The 20,593-nt window shown below is 43.7% G+C and overlaps 2 protein-coding genes across 3 annotated transcripts in view; both read right to left on the reverse strand.

The window, feature by feature from the left end:
• Positions 1–2,775, reverse strand: part of LOC143508785 (neuronal acetylcholine receptor subunit alpha-9-II) — a 6,405-nt gene extending 3,630 nt beyond the window's left edge. Inside the window, exons 1-2 of the mRNA XM_076997416.1 lie at positions 1,518–2,775; positions 928–1,073 (exon numbers count right to left, since the gene is read on the reverse strand). Of these exons, the coding sequence (XP_076853531.1) occupies positions 928–1,073; positions 1,518–1,566 (195 nt within the window). The 5' untranslated portion in view covers positions 1,567–2,775. The remainder of the gene's footprint in view (positions 1–927; positions 1,074–1,517) is intronic.
• Positions 2,776–5,635: 2,860 nt separating this feature from the next.
• On the reverse strand, positions 5,636–18,234 carry ube2ka (ubiquitin-conjugating enzyme E2Ka (UBC1 homolog, yeast)). 2 transcript variants are annotated; one of them, XM_076988358.1, is made up of 7 exons: positions 17,847–18,234; positions 15,297–15,390; positions 14,516–14,574; positions 14,051–14,133; positions 11,214–11,313; positions 10,509–10,637; positions 5,636–6,431 (listed from the first exon to the last, which is right to left on the reverse strand). In XM_076988358.1, the coding sequence occupies exons 1-7, from the start codon at positions 17,907–17,909 to the stop codon at positions 6,357–6,359; spliced, it is 603 nt and encodes a 200-aa protein (XP_076844473.1). In that variant the 5' UTR covers positions 17,910–18,234; the 3' UTR covers positions 5,636–6,356. The 2 variants fall into 2 exon arrangements, with proteins under 2 accessions (XP_076844473.1, XP_076844479.1); XM_076988364.1 differs by lacking the exon at positions 17,847–18,234 and adding an exon at positions 15,884–17,749.
• Between the last annotated feature and the right edge of the window lie 2,359 nt (positions 18,235–20,593).

Genomic DNA, 20,593 nt, shown 5'->3' on the forward strand with positions numbered 1-20,593 from the left:
ACACAATAAAAGAAGTGATTCATTAGATGACAATGTGCAATTTGCATATTTTCCTTTATGACCTCAGTCATGACTAATGCACTGTATTGGGTGGCGGAGTTTACACACACATACACTCATTAAGCCAAACAACACCAACTGAAACCTGAGACCTCAGTCTGCTGAGTGCTGCTTTCACACCATTACATTTTCAACATTACTTCACTGCCATCATCTCTTCCTCTAACAAAAAACATGCATGATTGCAGTGTCTCTCTCACACACACATACACACATACAGCTGCATGAAGGTCTATGTGCATTGTTGTATAAGGAGGTCGGAGGTGAAATCAGTAGGTCAGTGAAACCCAGCCTTGTCCAGACAACCTGCCCCCACAGAGACGAGGGTCAGGACTATTAACAACACCTAACAACGTCATACTCCTGCAGCGTTCTCACAAAGTGTAAAAGGAGACCCACTCTGGAGCTCACGAGAAGATGTCATCACTTGTCTAGTCTTCAGACTTCGAATCTAAGAGGAATATTTCATGGAATATCCACAGCCAAACCAAGTTCTGATGGACAGTGATCACCCATTCCCCATGCTTCTTCAAGTCATGTTCACTTACTGTATTTTAACCCTAGAAATTACTGATGGACACAGTCTCTGGTGGTCTGATGGGACAGTGGCAGGACACTGATGGACAGTGACAGGACACTGATGGACATAGTCTCTGGTGGTCTGTAAACATATGTTTCTACATTATGAGGTTTTGCTATGTCCATAGTACCCAACTATGCGGGTCTCTTCCTAACATCAGTCTGTGCTATTTGCACACCTGTGTGTTGTATACTCAAGGTGTATATGCTCAGCAAAACAGAGAAGGGTGTATTTCTCTGTAGATGAGTGTATGTACACTCGGGCATGTGTGTGTGTGTGGCACTCACCATGTCTTTTATCTGAGACAGCGTAATCTGCAGGGTGACGTTGAGGGTTGCATCTGTGTCATCCACAGGGCGCAAGGCATTCGAGTAATTCTCCATAAGATCGTTGAGTAGCTGCTGAGCATAGTAACCCTGGGCACAGTGGGCTACTGTAGTCCACAACACACACACGTATGCACACACACACACACAGACACACTTACGTATACATACACATATACATAATACTATTGTTCAACTTATTTGTTCAGGCAAGTATTAAATACAATCTGTTCATGGAATTTTGTTGGAGAGCAGGCATAATCTGTGTCTGTAACAAAGAAGACTGTTGTGGCAATATTACTGAAGATAAATCGAGTGACTGACTATAATTAGCTCAAATACTCTAACTCAAAAAGTATGAGTTACGTAGTTGTCACATAGCAGTTTTATAAACACATGCGTTCAGATCCCTAATGAGCAAGCCAGGGCCAACAGAGGCAAGCAGAAACTGCCTGGGTGGGAATTAGGAAAAACCTTTTCCTGAGTACTGAGTACTCATGACAACAGCAAGCATACATACATAGAAGAGAAAACATGCTTTGAACACCTACCCTCCAAAAACAGTATCGCAAAGCACACAAATGATGTCATCCTGTGCATGTCACAAAGAAAGTTTCAAATCGATGCAAAAATTCAAATCGATGTTAAGCGGCGCGTTCAGAAAGTGGAGAGGCCTAATGTTCGACTATGCAAGCTAACATAACAATCTAAAACCCAACTACACCCTGTACAGTGCGTGCATCTGCTGCCTTACACCTGCTCTGTGGTCTCTGCCGCATCTCAAACCATTCCATTAAATGTTTTTGAAAGAGGCGTTACCGCTCGCTCTGGTTCAGACACGGAACAGGACCCCGGGCTATCACATAGCGAGCCAGAGGACACAGGACGAAACCAGATGCGCTCCGTCCACATCGCCTCATCGAGCAATGCAGCTATTCAGCTGTCAATCAGCCACGTGGCAGGTGGGCGAGCAAGCAGGTAATGGAGATGATGAGATGGTACTGATAAGAACCCGGCATCTCATCAGCAGGGACCACAATGCTCACTCTGTAAATCGAGCGACCCAATATACATGTTGCTGCTGGGGAAGACTTTAATGGGGTCATTTAGCAATGTATCAAACATGCTGCTCATCTGTAGTTTTACGACATAAAAATACGTAAAGTATGAGCTATCAGGCTAAGCCAAACAATGAATTTGCAAAATATCTGTCTGTCTGTCTATCTATCTGTCTGTACGTACTGTGGTTGAAAACAGTCTGCAGTGTGATAAACCTCCAAAACTGCAGGTAAATGAAATAAAATATATTTTAATTGGGCCCTAAAAAGGTTGGTCTATTAATTCATGCTCATTAAAGACAAGAATATTTTCCACAAATGCTGACATGTTGAGAAAAATATTGAGTTGCCTTCGATTTTCATTTGTTGCAGAGGCACCGCGCGCAGTGATAAGTATCTCCAAAAGAGAGCGCTACAAAACGGACTTTTGTCACGACTGGTGTCTGTGTGAAACCAAAGCTTAAGCTGACTCGAAGGCGATAACAGGTGTTCATTCAGCATGGGGTAAGTGTTACAACACACACTCACACATACATACACACACACACAACAGGACACCATGAGGACCACACAGACTTCTATTAGAATCTTTGGTCTCTCTCGTTCATGCACACACAATTGACAGAGCAAATATATCCAATAAATCATTATTGCAAATTGTGACTGTGTTGTGCTTTTCTGAAATCTAAGCACCCTAGTCTGCCGGCTCCCTTCTGGGGGGCTGTATGCACGGACATACCTCATCGCGTGAGTGCAGAGCCCGTCCGTCTCAGCATGCGCTTGATGAGCCATCTGTCCGTTTCCTGTTACTGTATATACACAGCCCTGACTGGCTAACTGCTTTTTGTATAGACCCCTCACCTTGTGCACATGAAAGAAAATCACTTATATTCACGTCTACATTTGAGACGTCCTTAACTTTAGAAGAACCAAATCCTGTTTATTCCATAAGTCACCAAAACATTTTTTAAGTCTATATTTTATTTAGGTGTATTCGCTCACCTTCCCTGACTCACATATGAGCCTAATCCATAGGGTTCACTATGATGTTGGTCCACCCTTTGCAGCTAGAACAGCTTCAACTCTTCTGGCAAGGTTGTCCACAAGGGGATTTTTGACCTTTCTTCCAGAAGCACATTTGTGAGGACACATACAGCCGCTCGACCATCCATTCCATCCGTTGTCCTCCGCTTATGTGGGTCCAGGTCACGGGGGCAGTAGCCTAAGCAGAGGCCCAGGTTTCTCTCTCTCCGGCCACCTCTTCTAGCTCTTCTGGGGGGATACCGAGGTGTTCCCAGGACAGCTGAGAGATATAATGTCTCCAGCATGTCCTGGGGTCTCACCAGGAAGGCACCCAGGTGGCATCCTAACCAGAAGACTGAGCCACCTTAACTGGCTCCTCTCTACATAGAGGAGCAGCGACTCTACTCCGAGCCTCTCCCGGATGACCATACTCTCTAAGGGACAGCCCGGATACCTTGCAGAGAAAACTCATTTCAGCTGCTTGTATTTGCGATCTTATCTTCAGCCACTATCCAGAGCTCGTGACCATAGGTAAGAGTCGGAACGTAGATTGAACAGTAAATTGAGACCTTTGTCTTTTGGCTCAGCTCTCTTCATCACAATGGTCCGGTACGTCTGCAACACTGCAGACGCCACACAGATTCGCCTGACCATTGTTCCTCTAACAGAGATTCAACTATCGACCGAACACTCTTCTCCAGTACCCCTGCATATGTGATCCCCTGATAGTTGGAGCACACCCTCCGGTCCCCTTTCTTAAAAAGGGGAACCACCACTCCGATTTGCCGTTCCAGAGGCACTGCCCACGATGTACATGTGTGTCAGCCAGGACAGTCTCACAACATCCAGATCCTTAAGGAACTCAGGGCGGATCTCATCACCCCCTGGAGTCTTGCCGCCAAGGAGTTTCACAACTACCCTGGTCACCTCGAACAAGTGATGAACAAACCCCCATCTGAGGCCTCCAGTTGTGCTTCCTCTGCGGAAGACGTGATGGTGGGATTGAGAAGATCCTCGAAGTATTCCTTCCACTGCCTAATGACATCCCTAGTTGAGGTCAACAGATATCCAGCCTCAATGTTTATAGTGTAAACTCCCCTCTGGAGTTGCCTGACGGTTTGCCAGAAACTTCTCAGAGCAAATCGAAAGTCACTTTCCAAGTTTTTGCCTTTGCAACAGTCAAAGCTACGATCCGCTTGGCCCCCCCTTTACCTGCCTGCTGCCTCCAGAGACCCACAAGCCAACCAGGCCTGATAGGACTTTTTCTTCAACATGACAGCCTTCCTTATCCGAGGTGTCCACCATCGGGTTTGGGGATTGCCGCCGCGACAGGCACCGACAACCTTGCGGCCACAGCTCTGGTCCGCCCACACAAGGCCCACTTGTACTCAATGTCTCCCGGTCTCCCTCTGGATGCGGTCAAAGCTCTGCTGGATGTGGGATCTTTCAAACAAGTTCCTCTGCCAGATGTTCCAAACAAACCCTCACGATACGTTTGAGTCTGCCAGGTCTGTCCGGCATCCTCACCCGCCATCTGATCCAAATCACCACCACGTGGTGATCGGTTGATAGCTCAGCTTGTGCTCAACCATGGAAACCCATTCCATGAAGTTCTCTGCACACTGTTCTTGAACTAATCTGAAGGCCACATGACAGTTTGGATGTCTGTGGTGATCGATTCTGCAGAAAGTTGGTGTTTGCAGAAAGTGGTGTTCGATTCTGCAGACAGTTTGGATGTCTGTGGTGATCGATTCTGCAGAAAGTATACACCCGTGGCCATGGAAGTAACTGGAACACCTGATTATGAGAATTTGGATGGATGAGTGAAAACCTTTGGCAATATAGTGTAAGTGGACAGAGTGCCCACACTTTATCTGCTCTTCGTTATTATGCTTGCTCCAGTCTGGCTTTTGAGGTTCAGTTGCAAGAGGACTTCTGCTTCTTGCTGTACTGGCTCTCTATAATGCCATCGATTATCACCCACTCCCCATGCTTCTTCAAGTCATGTTCACTTACTGTATTTTAACCCTAGAAATTATGCTCCTGAACCTCTGAACACATCCTGTTTGGTTTGAAAAGTGAAATGTGATCAAATTAAGGTTCTAAGTTAAGCTGTTATAAAACAGTACTGTGTGCATTTATACAAGTGCTGGGCTATTCAAGTCTAAGGCCCTGAACAGTTTAACTTTTCCACTTCCAGGAAACCTGATTCAGCAAAGAAACCAGGTGATAGGTGGAGTTTTCACTTCATCTGTTTCTTAAAGCAGCCTGGATAGGAACCAGAGGTCCCAGCACGACCCGATGTTGCTCCTATGAATGTCTGCTGAAGTCAGTGGTCCTCATACAGGACAAGATTTTAAACTAAGGTCAACTGTGGAATGACATAATTAGCTTGTATTTAAATCTGATATCTTCAAGACATTCAAAAGAAATGTTTAATTTCCTGAAACCCCCTGATTAGATTTCACTCATGCCATACCAGTTTAATTAATTCATGTTAATTGGTTTGCTACAGCAGGCCACATTTCAGAATAAAAGGCCTCTATGGAAAAGAAACACATCACATATTCCACAATGAAATTGCTTAATTAGCCACGAAAAATGGATTTGTTTATTTTACCATTTCTTTAAAACAATAATAAATAAAAGCATTACCACATTGCTGTAATTTATACAGGCTTTAATAGCTTTATTTACAGATGAAATCTTTTTTTCCTGTTTCCACACCAGTCGTTTTGTTCATTTGGTGTGGTTTTGATGGGTTTTCTTTTCCTTTAATTCATATTCCAGTCTTGATTAGAACTGCGCTGTGTGTATTATCCACTTTATTTCTGTTTGTCTGACTTACTGTCACTGTAAAAATGTAATTCCACATAAAAGGGCTCAGGTGATTGTGCAAAATGTTAGAGGAGTCTGGGACAGTCCAGCATCAGGGTACGAGTCACATGACAAGTCCAAGGGCGTGGAGGAGGATGATGGTGATGAACATAAGGAAGGAACTTTATTGAAAAAGGACCAAAGGAAAGGCACGTTTAACCCAAAAGGATGAAAGCAAAATTAAAGGGAGACAGGTGTGTGCGAGATGCAGACAAACGGTCAAAAAAAGTGAAGAATAGAATAGGTGTGCAAATGGGGGCTGAGAGAGAGGGAGGAGAAGGGCAATAGAGGGAAAGTCAGTAAGATGGTAAAGACATTGCTGCTTGAGGGTGCAGAGGTGCACATTGTCCATGTAGGGAGTCCGGTGTGAGGTGGAATCAGAGGCTGAAAATTGGTAATGAGGGAATTGGTGGTTGTGGTCTCAGGCTGGATTCAGTTGCTAAGCAACAGCTCTGTTGCTGTCTCCACATCCCAGGATTTTGATGACAACGCGACTATTACAGCGTTCTGCAAAAAAAAATAAAAAATTATAATAATAAAAATAATAATAGTCACACCATCTCAAAGCAGCCAACACAGTAAATAATCACCGATTTATGTTTGGCAAGAACAACTCAAGAAAGAGGCAGTAACAACAAAGATTACAAAGATAGATACTGGTCATAATACATACGATATAACAGTTACTATAACCGTTAAATAAAAAACTACAAGACCCAGCAGCTCAGTACATAGCAAGGTTAAAGGCGATATTTAACCTAAAGGCAACTTCGCGAGTCAAGTTTGCTTACACAACCAAGAAGCAAACAATCTTCTAAAATAAATAAATAAAGAAAAAAGAAAAGAAAAACTTGATCTCCCTACATCAGTTTTGATTTTCCTCCGCTGACATGGAGGAATTTAAAAAAAATCTTTCAAGAGATGTACAGCAAAGCAGCAGCATAGCTGTTATGTATATGCCCAGAAACAACTTTGCTGCATTCTCAGCCAACCGCACCTGAGCCATCAAACACACTTGATAACTTGGCCACTTCATTAGAGACATCCATCTACTAGTCCAGAGGACCTCCTCCTTCAGAACTACAATTTATCACAGCACAGATTTCACTAGGTGCTGAAATTGTTCTGCAGGAATCTTCACCCAGACAGGATATCCTGCAGACAGGACGGCTTCTCGCAGTTGCAAGAAAAACTGCTTGTCATGTTCCTGGAACCCATCCATGACTACACGACCCATGTGGTGTGGTGCACTGTCCTTCTGAAAGTGCCCTTCTGCCACAGGGTAAACAGCTGCCATGAAAAGATGTACTTGGTCAAAGTATCAGGGTGTGCCAAGCAAACATCCCCCCCCCCCCCCCCCCCCACACCAGAACTGTTAGTCAGAGCTCATCAAATCATGCTGCCTGCAACAAACTCTGACCCATCGGCATAATGAAACACAAATCTGAGTTAGTCTGACCAAGTGATGTTTCTCCACTGTTTCTGCACTCATTTGTCCACTGGAGTTTGGTCTTTCTGTTTCCCTTAGACAGCTTAGGTAACCCAAATGGTCATCTGCTATTATAGCCCATAACTTGTGCAATCAGACACGTTAGCTGGTGCACCAGTGTTCCACAGAGTTCTTGACATCCTCGTCTGACCTCTCAAAAAATAACCGTTTACATCCACAGGATCCCCTTGAATGTTTTTTTTCTCAGCATCACCATTCTTGGTATATTCTCCACCACTGCACACAAAAAACAAGGTTACCATACTGGTGCCATACTGGCCCCAGGTAGTCTAGCACTGAAGACCACCCATGCCTTGGTCAAAATCACCCAGTCTTCTTGATCTTCCCATTCTGATGTGGATTCACATTGAAACGGATTCACTGAAAACTCGCTCAGCTGATTTTATGCTGCAGGGAAGCTCCAATCATAAAGTGTAGGTAAGTCTACTAAAGTGGCTTATTAGGGTACAAGTGCTATAACTAATTCTACTATTTGAACTATTCTATTCTTAATAAATAAATCAAATTGTCCATGTGTCTTCTATATCAATCCTGCCTTAGATGAATAAGAATTGCTTCAATAAGAAAACCGATAATTGCATCAAGAACAGCTGTTGGCAGGTTGCTCAGGTCAGGTGATTCTGTGAGTTGCTCTAGACAACAGCACCCTCATCACCCTCATTAAAAGACACCAGTGTTTGGTTTAGTGAGAACGCAGTTAGCCTGTCTGCTCCTGTCCCAGGCTGTACACTACGAAACTTTAATCAAAACCCATTACTGCCCAGGTGCTGCTGATATACGGCTGTACCTACACCTCTCTCAACAACTCTGATGCATGTTGTTACAAAATAGTAAAGAAAAAAATAAAGTGTAATACTTCAGTTCTTAAAAAACATCTACACAACTGCAACTGAGCAGTCATGGTCTAGAGGTAGGGAACTGGTCTTGTGACCGGAGGGTCGTGGGTTCAATTCCCAGACCTGAGGCCATGACTGAGGTCCCCTTGAGCAAAGCACCTAACCCAGAGGTGGGCAGTAACGAAGTACATTTACTTAAGTACTGTACTTAAGTACAGTTCTTGAGTATTTGTACTTTACTTAAGTTGATTTTTTTTTTTAATACTTATGACTTTCACTTCACTACAGTTGAATAACAAATACAGTACTTATCACTCCACTACATTTCTGTCCAGCTCTCGTTACTCGTTACTTCCACACACAACTCTCCTCCCCTCCCCCGATAGTATTTTCACAGGTGACAGCCTATCAGCAATCAAGGATGTGTCTGTGAGGTGTAAAATCAAGTTCGGTGTCGCTAGTCGTTCTTTTCCTAAATAACAGCAATATGAGCGGAGACGGCGGTGATGGAGCATGCCAGGGTTGCCAACTTTTCAAGATCGCTTGGAGGGAGATTTGAACCTGGACTTGGTGGCGAGTGTAAATTGTTGATCGGGGGGTGGCGAACGTTACCGGGGCGGTGAAAAATGGACACAAATTAAGTATTATATCGCGATCGCCGGGGGTTGATAGATATAGATCAGAGGTAAATAAACTAGATTTTTTTTCGGCGTGAGATATCGGAACTGTGGCGTGAGAGCATGTGAAAACGGTCAAATGCGTGTGTCTCACGCTCAATGCGTGAGAGCTGGCAACCCTGGCATGCTCTTTTGCACCCATGGCCGTATCTCGACAAAATGTTCCAGTTTTCTGAACGGATGAATCATTCCTATCATTTTAAATGCATGCTTTGTTTGCCAAAAACAAACTATATCACTGCATACCAAAATTCACCGTCCCACCTGAGGAAGTATATTACGGTATGCAGCCTAAATGTTTTGTTAAGTGACTATGTAGTCAGAGGAGCTTTGCAGTAAGGCTAGTGAAATGACTTTGCCTGCTCACTCCACTGCTAGGTCTGCTAGGATCACTATAAATAATGTTAACATTATATTGGCAAGTAATTCAAACTACGGAAACATCAATAAGGGAAACCGTGTGGGTTAGTCGAATCTTGTCAAATAATGTTTCCATTCTAATGTCAGTGTAGAATTAATGTCAATAATTCTAATGTGGCTGTGATTTCTAGTTTGAAAAGAGTTTGTTAGCATGTTGGGTGGCATGGAGTTGGTGGGCTTTAGCCATACTGCAAAAGGTTGTAGCAAGGTTAGACTACCAAGATGCCACACTGCTAATTTTACTTTGTCTTTGTTTATATTGACTGTAGCATTATGTTTTATTGGATGACTGAATACCTAACTAGCAAAGAGAGAAAACCGTCATTTTATTATTTACTTTTAATATGGTAACATAATTTGCTTAAACAGGTTAGGCTAGGCTAATCAGTGAATTGTGGTTTTAGAAAATGTTTTTGTTCCTTAAACTAAAGTGTAGGTTAAACATTTCTGCTACCACTACCTGAATGATGTACATCATTGGAAAATTGTTGACGTTGTTGAGGCCGTATACTCCTTCGCTAGGAATCTAGCACTAGGACCCTGGAGCGGTTATTTTCTGCATTAGCGCTAGATTCGGCAAAGTTCACATCGCGCCAGAACAACTGAACAACACACACTTATAATAATTTAATGCCTCCCCTCATAAAATTCCAGACATTTTAAGACATTTTTAGGCCTTGAATATGGAAAACTAAATTTAAGACATTTTAAGACTTTTTAAGGACCCGCGGGTACCCTGAGTGTGTGTGTGTGTGTGTGTGCGTGTGTTCTAACTGCACAGATGCGTAAAAAGCGGAGGACAAATTTCGATTGCGGTGAAAAATCACAATTGACAAAATATGGAACATTTACATTTACAAAGGTTATAGCCCAAAACACTAAATCAAAAAACACTCAGCCAGTATCAGACGAGAGGTAAACCTTTAAAGTACACAGTAAAATATCTGTTAAAAATGGCACTGAAAGTGAACAAAACAATGACTAAACCTTTGACATTTGAATTAACATGTAAATTAATTAAAAAAATAAACTGAATTAACAAATGTTTAACTAGACTCTAGTTCTTAGCAGTTTATTTATCCTGCATGCTGTGTTTTCATCAGTGTATCTACCCCGTGAGTGTTTGTGATGAGATACTCACTTTATCAAAGCCCATAGCACAGAGTTTGTCTATTTTGCGTGTGTAGTCTGGACTAGAGACAGGAGCGCCTGCATACACGTGTGACCAGAGCCGCGCTGTCTGCTTGAACATCTCTGGGTTCTGTTTATACTGTGGACAGCAAACACAGTCATAATGAATCTCTGGACAGCAAATACAGTTGACAGCAAAGACAGTCAAAATGCATCTCTGGTTCTGTTTGTACTAGGGACAACTAACAGTACAAATGCATCTTGAATTCTTTTTATACTGGGGACATTTAAAGCACAGTACAAAATGAATTTTCTGGGAGTGTCATCTGAGAGCAGTGTTTGTGACTGTTTGTGATCATAAATCTAATCCTGTACCACATCCTTTACAAACACACTCCTGGGATGCTTGTTTTGTCCTCTGGATGATGCTTCTTTTTATGTGTATTGGTGAGCATCTTCTGAACCACCTACTTATACTTTGATCTTGGAACTCACAGCACAGTATACAGCAAAATAAAATCTCTCTGTTCTCAGGCATTCTGAGTACCGAGGTTTTGTGATGGACCTCATGTCCGATCATCAAGGACACGAATACCATCAGTTAACCCAGGACTACAAACCATGAATTAACCTTCCAGCAAGCTTAAGGCATGAATCTCAATATAATCAGAATTTGAGAAAAATAAATTATTGCAAATAATGACCCAGTCCACACCTGATTAGCTACAACTGCATCCTGGGGGTCGTCTGGTTCTGCAGCCGCCAACAGGGCTTGTAGGGACAACAACACTGTGCGGAGAGTCATTGCCGCCGCCCTGACACGCACACACACATGCACACACACGCACAAAGACAGAACAGGACTGGGTTTAAAAATACATACAGTTTGTCAAAATCTTAATATTTCTACAAATTCATTATCACCACACAGGGTCAATCATACCATGCAGGGCTCCAGACTGAGACTAAAATTATAATTATTAAATAATTATTGAATTATTAAAATATTAATTTGCAAGTAATAGAATTATTTCACTCTGCAGTGGTGACAGGTTAGTCACCAAAAATCGATATATTGATACGTATCGATACTGAACATTCTGAAACGGTACAATACTCGTTTCTCTTAAGTATCGATTCTTTTACATAAAATGCGCTTTCGTTTGACCCACCCAAGCTGCCGTAATGCACAGTACAGTTTGTAATGCTAAAATGGCAGCTAAAGCAAACGCAGTGCTGTTGGATTCGAAGCAGATACAGATGGAAAACCGAAGGACATGAACAAGCCAGTTTGCAAGCGGTGCTTTTGGAACATTTCAACGAAGGGCGCTAAAGCCTGGTTGAGTGACCATAGCGCTTGACTCCGCCCACCTCGCGCGAACCTCCGCGAGCGGTGGAGGCGTTTATACTTTCTGCTTTGCAGTGTTGTCCGAAACTATATGTGGTAGTATAAAAGAAACACCCCTCAACAACAGGGGAATGAACACTTACCTGACGAATGTTAATACTGCTTTGTGTTTCAGGTTTGAAAAGTGCTGGAATTTAGGCTAAAGTACTTGAAAATGTTGAAATTGTAACTACTTAAGTTTCACAACAAATAGCTATCTGACTGAACAGTTTTCCTGTATTAGGTTAACAAATACGAGCCTCTTGTAATTCCAGGATGAAACATGAGAGAACGTGAAGACGTTAAGATTGGGCATTTTGAAAATCAACAACCATTAAATGTGATAAAAAGCTCAATATTTCTAATCATTTCGAGTATATGTATAAATATTTAACTTAATTAAGTTTAACGTACTGGGAAATATTGGTACTAGAATTGAATTTGAATTGAATTTCACCTTAGGCGCAGCGCTCGCGAAGTTACAAAATTCAAGCGGTGCACAACCTCGCGTGCGCCGCGCTTCAGCGCAATGAACAAAGACATGTTTGCAGGGTTCATACACCTTGTGGAATTGAAACACTTGTATGTCACTTTCAAGGTCCATTTCAATATTTCAATAAAGACACTTTGTCAGACGTTCAAAAGACGTCCACTGAAAAGCCAGAATGAAAGTTTTTGCGACGTCTTTTTTAAACATCTTTTGAACGTCAGTCCACTGACATCCAATAAAGGTCCTAGTCAGACGTTCAGATAGAAAACTCGTCATAGACATCCATGTTAAGTTAAGGTCCTAGTCACACTGTCAGATTTTGAACCAGTTTTGAACGTCCACCGGACATGCAAAAATGGGTCTGGACTGACCGATGTGATACAGACATGATTTTAATGTCTTTCTGACGTCGCATGTTTGTTGGGATAAGTTAAATATTTATACATATACTCAAAATTATTTGCTGTTTTATCACATTATTTAATGGTTGTTTATTTTCAAAACTCCCAATCTTAACGTCTTCACGTTCTCTCATGTTTCGTCCTGGAATTACAAGTGGCTCGTATTTGTTAACGTAATACAAGAGAACTGTTCAGTCAGACAGCTATTTGTTGTGAAATGAAGTTACAATTTCAAGCATTTTCAAACATAAAGCAACATTCATTTGTTTGTTTATAAAAAAAAAATAAAAAGGCTTTAAAACGGAAATTAGCACAGTATCTGACTTTGGTATCGAAAATGGTATCGAATTTCAATATTTTTTTAAGTATGTAATTCTTAGTATCATGACAAGCCTATGACAGGTGATACAAAAGCATTAAAATATCCATCGTTTTCTTTTGAGTTTGTATTTTTAAAGTCAATACTTTAGCTCCCAGTCACATGGATGTCTCTACTCATCAACAAATGCATACATGCTCACAGGAATTCGATCAACAGCGGGACTCGCAAAGCAGCTGTAGCTGAGCTGAAACTTTAGCACTAAGAGTTAGCTTGTTGAAAATGACAAAACAGAAATGATCGGAGTTAGGATCCTGAGGCAAGTGTTACAATGATATCAGTTTGTATATTATTATGGTGCCTAGGAAAAGTTTTCATTTTAGAAACCACTAGCGCATTGAGTATTTTTTTCTGGAGTCCTGCCATATCTGTGATACGTCCCATTCATACTCAGGAACATTAACATTTCCAGATGTATGATGTGAGCTATGAAGAACAATTCCACTGTGTAATTCTAACCACGCTGCCCCTGTTAACCAGTGGTGTTCAAAAACACTTGTGTCTGTCGGAGCAGGACTGGGGGACAGACATGATTTATAACACTTCAGTCCACAGGACATACACAGTTTCTGGGGACTAGGTGCCCACATACAGTAACACAGTGATAAAGGAAAAATAAACCCTTCCACAGGGAAAGGCAGTGCAGAAGAGGCTTTAGACAGCAGCAGAAGATTTACGGCAAGATTTAGTTATAGCACTGTATTAATGTCAAATAAAGAATGACTGAATGACAATGCATGAATGAAAAGGGGCAAATTTGAATACTGTGTGATCTTTCATTTTAGAACAGTTCCCAAATGTAAAAAAACATCACCAACACATCATCACATCACTACATCATTGCATCACATCATCATATCTTCATACCACCACATCATCCACTGAAATGTCTTACCACTGGTCCTTCAGAATGTCCAGGCATATGGCACCAGTTACTGAGCTGATGTTTGGATGCCAAATCTTAGTGATAAACCGTACCTGGAGTAAAGAAGCAGAGAGGAAGGGGAGTAAGTGGAACTCCCAGTGTCACAAAGTCACTGTGCATCACAGATACAACAATGCATAAACAAAAATCTACAGGTCACTTTTCAATTGCAGAGTAATGGTCAGAGCCCTGTGACTAAAGCCATCCACATTTCCTTTAGTTTCATTTGACAAAATCCCCAAGTAAACCACCTGCACACACACACACACACACACACACACACACACACACACACACACAGACAGACACAGACAGACACAGACAGACACAGACAGACACAGACAGACACAGACAGACACAGACAGACACTTCAGTGCATGTCAAATCCAGCAGAACCAGATTAGGCACATTAACCTGGCTCTGGTACACACATACCTTTGGTGGATTGAATGGATACGTTTCTGGAATTTTTATTTCTAGCTGGTATCTACCACCTGAGGACCAAACATATGCATATATCACATGATGCAGAGAACACAGAAAACAACAACAAAGGAATATCCAGAGATGCCAGAACCAATCAAAAGCCAACTCACAGCTCCCCCTTATGTGCTGTGAGCAGTGTTACTGTTCATCAGAATGCTAATATATTTGTTTTTACACAATTTCTACTAAAAGATAATTTAACTGAACAGTGCAAAATACAATAGCAACAATAATGGCTTAAACATAATATTAAAGATGATTACTACACATTACTTTTCAGAATATTATTATTAGAATGATTGATGATTACAATTCTACACCACACCTTATGTACTTACACTAATCATTCAGATATAATATACAAGTGTTCCTTCATACCACTGGCTTGTGTCCTTCTTTGGTGTCATTATTTTTCATATGGACAAAGTTCTTAGCGTAACAAATATTTCATCTCAGAACGAAATGTCTACAGTTCACTACTTCCTTGAGCTCTCACAGTGCTTTTTGTAATACAGAGTGGAAAAACAACAGCCTACTTCTCCAATAGAGCATGACCTACACACGGGTGTAAACAACAGAGCATTTCAACTGGTTTAAAAGCTCTATTTGGGTTCTAACTAAAATAGATGTGATCAGAAATCCCAGTGTGTTAACCATGGCATCCTAATATCCCCAAGAGGAAGTGTGTCTCCTTTGGGGCTACACTAGGTGCCTTGGTGTCTGGTTTCACCTTCATAAGGTGTGTCGGGTGGTCCTGCAATCTCTCCCTTGAGTTCTGTGAAGTTCTCATCCACCAGGTCCACTTTAATCTGATTTTTACTTGTCTGTGGACAATAAGGATTACATTACTATTACATTATCATTAAACTTATTATTAGCCTTATAGTAGTTTTATTATTTGAAAAATAATGTCAAATAATCGTAATAACTGCAAACTAAAGCGGGCGAATGTAATAACAAATAACACTAACGTGGTTGTGAATAACTTGCATATAAATATTGAGCCAGGATTGTAAATTACGTGGGAGAGTATGGCTTCAGCTTTTAAACAGGTCTAAAACTAGTGGTTTAGTTAGATGTGTGGTGTAAAATGTTTTGTCGTACTTATATTCAACACTTGAGCATGTATAAAGCACACATGTGAGCGAAGAGCACACATTGGTGTTTTGTTCTTGCGTTTAAAAAGCTGGCTAGCAATGCCACCTGCAGTAAAACATGCCACTTCGCTGCACGTTTTATGTGGTGGCATTACTATTGGTCATACAACATCGCTGTTATAAAATGATCAGGGTAAATATTAAACCTCTTCACATTCACCATGGCATATAGGTGCGAGTCAAGCCTGCCGATGAGGCACAAGTTGACACTTTGAGCCCCTGACGGTGCAGGTCATCGAGGCTGAGACACATCATCACTGTGCTGACTAACTACGACTGGACTTGAACTGGCCCAATGAGCACGGACACGTTAATTCTGTCAGCTGACACGTTCGTGTAAGCGTTTGAACTATTTGCGAATTAAACCAATTCATGTTTACTACAGCCTAGTTTCCAATGTCTACCACTGTTATTCGCTCCTGGTTAAAAATGAAAATGAAACAGTTGCTGAGTCGAAACCAGGGAAGACCACGCCGGTGTATTGTAGATATGCTACTATCTCACCAGCCTTCCCCCTCATTTATGGCCGGGGCACGTAGCTAATTGCCCCCTCCCTCGCGGCTTTTGCCGGGGCAGATAGCTAACTACCCCTGCAATATGACCTGTTATGGCGGGGGCAGGTAGCTAACTGGCCCCTCCCTCGCGGCTTTGGCCGGGACAGGTAGATAACTGCCCCCTTCCCTCGTGGCTATGGCCGATGCAGGTAGATACCTGCCCCTTCCCCTGTGGCTATGGCAGGGGCAGGTAAATAACTGCCCCCTTCCCTCGCAGCTATGGCCAGGGCAGGTAGCTAACTGCACCCTCCCTTGCGGCTTTGGCCGGGGCAGGTAGCTAACTGCCCCCTCCCTCGCGGCTTTGGCCGGGGCAGGTAGATAACTGCCCCTTCCCTCGCGGCCATGGCCGGGGCAGGTAGCTAACTGCCCCTTCCCTCGCGGTCATGGCCGGGACAGGTAGATAACTGCCCCTTCCCTCGCGGTCATGGCCGGGACAGGTAGATAACTGCCCCTTCCCTCGCGGTCATGGCCGGGACAGGTAGCTAACTGCCCCTTCCCTCGCGGCCATGGCCGGGACAGGTAGATAACTGCCCCTTCCCTCGCGGCCATGGCCGGGGCAGGTAGCTAACTGCCCCTTCCCTCGCGGTCATGGCCGGGACAGGTAGCTAACTGCCCCTTCCCTCGCGGTCATGGCCGGGACAGGTAGATAACTGCCCCTTCCCTCGCGGTCATGGCCGGGACAGGTAGATAACTGCCCCTTCCCTCACGGCTATGGCCGGGGCAGGTAGATAACTGCCCCTTCCCTCACGGCTATGGCCGGGGCAGGTAGATAACTGCCCCTTCCCTCACGGCTATGGCCGGGGCAGGTAGATAACTGCCCCTTCCCTCACGGCTTTGGCCGGGGCAGGTAGATAACTGCCCCCTTCCCTCGCGGCTATGGCCGGGGCAGGTAGCTCAGTGCCCCCTCCCTCGCGGCTTTGGCCGGGACAGGTAGCTAAGTGCCCCCTCCCTCGCGGCTATGGCCGGGGCAGGTAGCTAACTGCCTGCCTAGTTTCTCCGAGGACGCCACGAATAAACGGCACAATGAACTACATCCAACTTGGCCGCGTCTACTTAGACTGCGTCGTTAGGGCAGTAGCAGGACACGACGGCATCTTTACCCCCAACGACCACGACGGGACACTACGGCATCTAAACCCCCAACGACCACGACGGGACACGAAGCGACGCGTTTGTGGTGAAGGACAGTCGACCGTTTAAACACGATCACGCGCCGCCAGGGCGCGAGCCTCAGCTATGTGCTAACTGACCACTGGCGGCTAGCTACACCGCCGTGAGCGCGTGAATCACCTCAGCTGCGCGAGCGGCTACCTACACCGCTGTACGCGCGTGAATCGCTGCGCGAGCGGCTAATGAATCACATCAGCTGCGCGAGCGGCTAGCTACACCGCTGTACGCGCGTGAATCGCTGCGCGAGCGGCTCGCTACACCGCTGTACGCGCGTGAACCGCTGCGCGAGCGGCTAGCTACACCGCTATCATGTGAATCACCTCAGCTGCGTTAGCAGGGCAGCTAGCCGCGACAGCCGTCCTACACCTGACGAACGAACGTGGCCGTGTCAAAACTCACCTCTTCGCTTTTGAGAACTTCTTTAAACTCCCGTTTTATCCTCTGCACCGCAATGTTGGCCATAGTGCGACCGTGTCTCCGCCGTCCGGGGCAATCGCGACCTACCTGGGCGTCGGGCCTTGTGCGGCGACTGCTACCAACCCTCCTGCTGGATGTATCTCTAGATAGCTGCCCCTCTCTCTTTCACTTTTTAACACTAAAGTGGCAATAATAATACACTCTCGGTGTACGCTCCTGAGTCAAAACCGGCTACGGAGTACTTATCAATGCCGTAAATACCACAGATGAGCTCTCCGTGCACGCAGTGTAATGTTGTCGTTGAGATGAGGGGGAACCTCCGGCACATTTTACCACCGACTCCGGTGTCAAAATACGGGTCACGTGACGCGCCTGCGGGGCCTGCTGCTGTCGCCAGCCGCCGCACACATTACAGCCGCATTATAAAATAGATTCTGATACTCCAGTTGTAACCTTTCTATCTACTGAACGCCTGTATTTAAAAAATGACTAAACATGACTAAAATAGTAATAAAGAGAACAATAGCGTCACACCGGTTTGACACAAATATGCCAACTTATGAATATGTAATTATTGGGTTCCCGTCAAGGTGAACGAACATGATCACGTACAGCAGCACACTACGGTGCGGACAAATTAAATTTGAACATTTTCATCTCTGTATATCTGATATTATACTTTCAGCACTGAAAATGATTTTTTAATTTGTATTTTTTAAATAAGACGCAAGCTTAAAATAGATGCAGACTCAGCAGCAGACAATTCTTCTGTTTTTAAGTACATTTTAATTGTACTTCTGTATTTATTGTTGTGCGATTTAAACATCAACATAGTAAACCAAAAATCTTTAAAAAAATAATTCTTGAAATAAAATTTGAGCTTACACCAGAGAGTGTGATGACCATACATATTACTTTACCAAATAGAATAGAATATAGAAAAAAAATAGAATTTGTTTCTTTGCTTAGGAAGGTGTGGAAAATTTTTCAAAGTAAGAATTCTTTCAGAAATAGGAACCTTGATAGCTTGTTTTAGTCAATTAACAATGTAAAGTGAATGAACATGAGAGAAATCTAAATCAAATTGATATTTGGTGTGACCAAGCCTCAAAACATAATTTCTTATTTGGTACACTTGCATGGTTTTGAAAGGAATTTGGCAAGGAGGTTGTTCCAAACATCTTGGAAAAGATGGGCCAAGATGGGCGAGGAGTGCAAAAAAAAAGGAAGTGATCACGCCAGTCTCAGGGAAAAGCAGGATTTAATGGATAAAGTGCACAACACAAAACCCATGAAGTAATCCAAATGAAGGATACAATATCCAGCAGTCACCTGGTACAGACAAGACATATATAGACAGACAAACGACCCCCACAATGCTCCACTGTTGAACCTCCACCACGCTTCACTGTTGAACCTCCACCACGCTTCAGTGTTGCCTGCAGACATTCATTATTGCAGAGCATCTGCTGCCAGTCACCTGCCGTTGTTTCCATGGTGAAGGTATGGCTTTTTGGCTGCAATTCTTCCATGAAGGCCCTGCAGCTCAGACATATTTGAAGAGTAGATGATGTGCTGGGTTCCACTGGGTTGAATGAATGAATGTTCGATTTATATAGCGCCTTTCCAGATTCCCAAGGCGCTTTACAATTAACACAGGTACAAGTCACAGACAATCACACACACACCAGCGAGAAGCGGCAGCCAATTGCGCACAGCGTACTCTCTACCGGAAGCCACAGCCCCCTGGGGGACTGAATGGGGTGCAGGAAGGGGAGAGAGGACAGACCCTAGTGGCAAAGCACCATCCACCACTGGGCATACAAGCACACACACGCACAAAGACACACACTCAGGGAGAATTTTTTGTTGACTGCCAATTTACCTAACCTCCATGTTTTTGGACTGTGGGAGGAAACCGGAGATCCCGGAGGAAACCCACGCAAACACAGGGAGAACATGGAAACTCCACTCAGATAGGGACTTGAACCCAAGACCCCAGTGTTGAGAGGCAAACGTGCTAACCACCAAGCCACCGTGTTGCCCAAAGGGTTCTTGGTTCTGAGCTGATGACACTGCTGGACATCTGATTTTCAAAGGAAGCGTGTTTTCATCTGTTGCACATCTGTGTCCTTGGCTGATCATTGTGTCTGTGGTCCACAATATTGACTTTTTTTTTTACTATTTCTTTGTGCTTCTTCAAAGGAGCTTGTACAGCACATCTTGAAACCCCAGCGTGCTAAGTAAAAAAATGAAATGTGAAATGAAATGTGCCATATTTTGTCAATTGTGATTTTTACACCCCAATCGAAATTTGTCCTCCGCTTTTAACCCATCTGTGCAGTCAGAACACACACACACACACTAGTGATTACTAGGGGGCTGTGGATCAAACGTACCCAGAGCGGTGGGCAGCCCTAGCCCGGCACCCGGGGAGCAGTTGGGGTTAGGTGCCTTGCTCAAGGGCACCTCAGTCATGGCCTGTCTGGGAATCGAACCCACGACCCTCCGGTCACAAGACCAGTTCCCTAACCGCCAGGCCATGACTGCCCGTACCGTATACACACACACACTATATTGCCAAACGTATTCACTCACCCATCGAAATGATCTGAATCAGGTGTTCCAATCACTTCCATGGCCACCGGTGTATAAAATGAAGCACCTAGGCATGCAGACTGTTTTTACAAACATTTGTCAAACAGTTGCTCTCAGGGGCTCAGTGAATT

The sequence above is a fragment of the Brachyhypopomus gauderio genome, chromosome 2, assembly GCF_052324685.1.
Source record: "Brachyhypopomus gauderio isolate BG-103 chromosome 2, BGAUD_0.2, whole genome shotgun sequence".
NCBI lineage: Eukaryota > Metazoa > Chordata > Actinopteri > Gymnotiformes > Hypopomidae > Brachyhypopomus > Brachyhypopomus gauderio.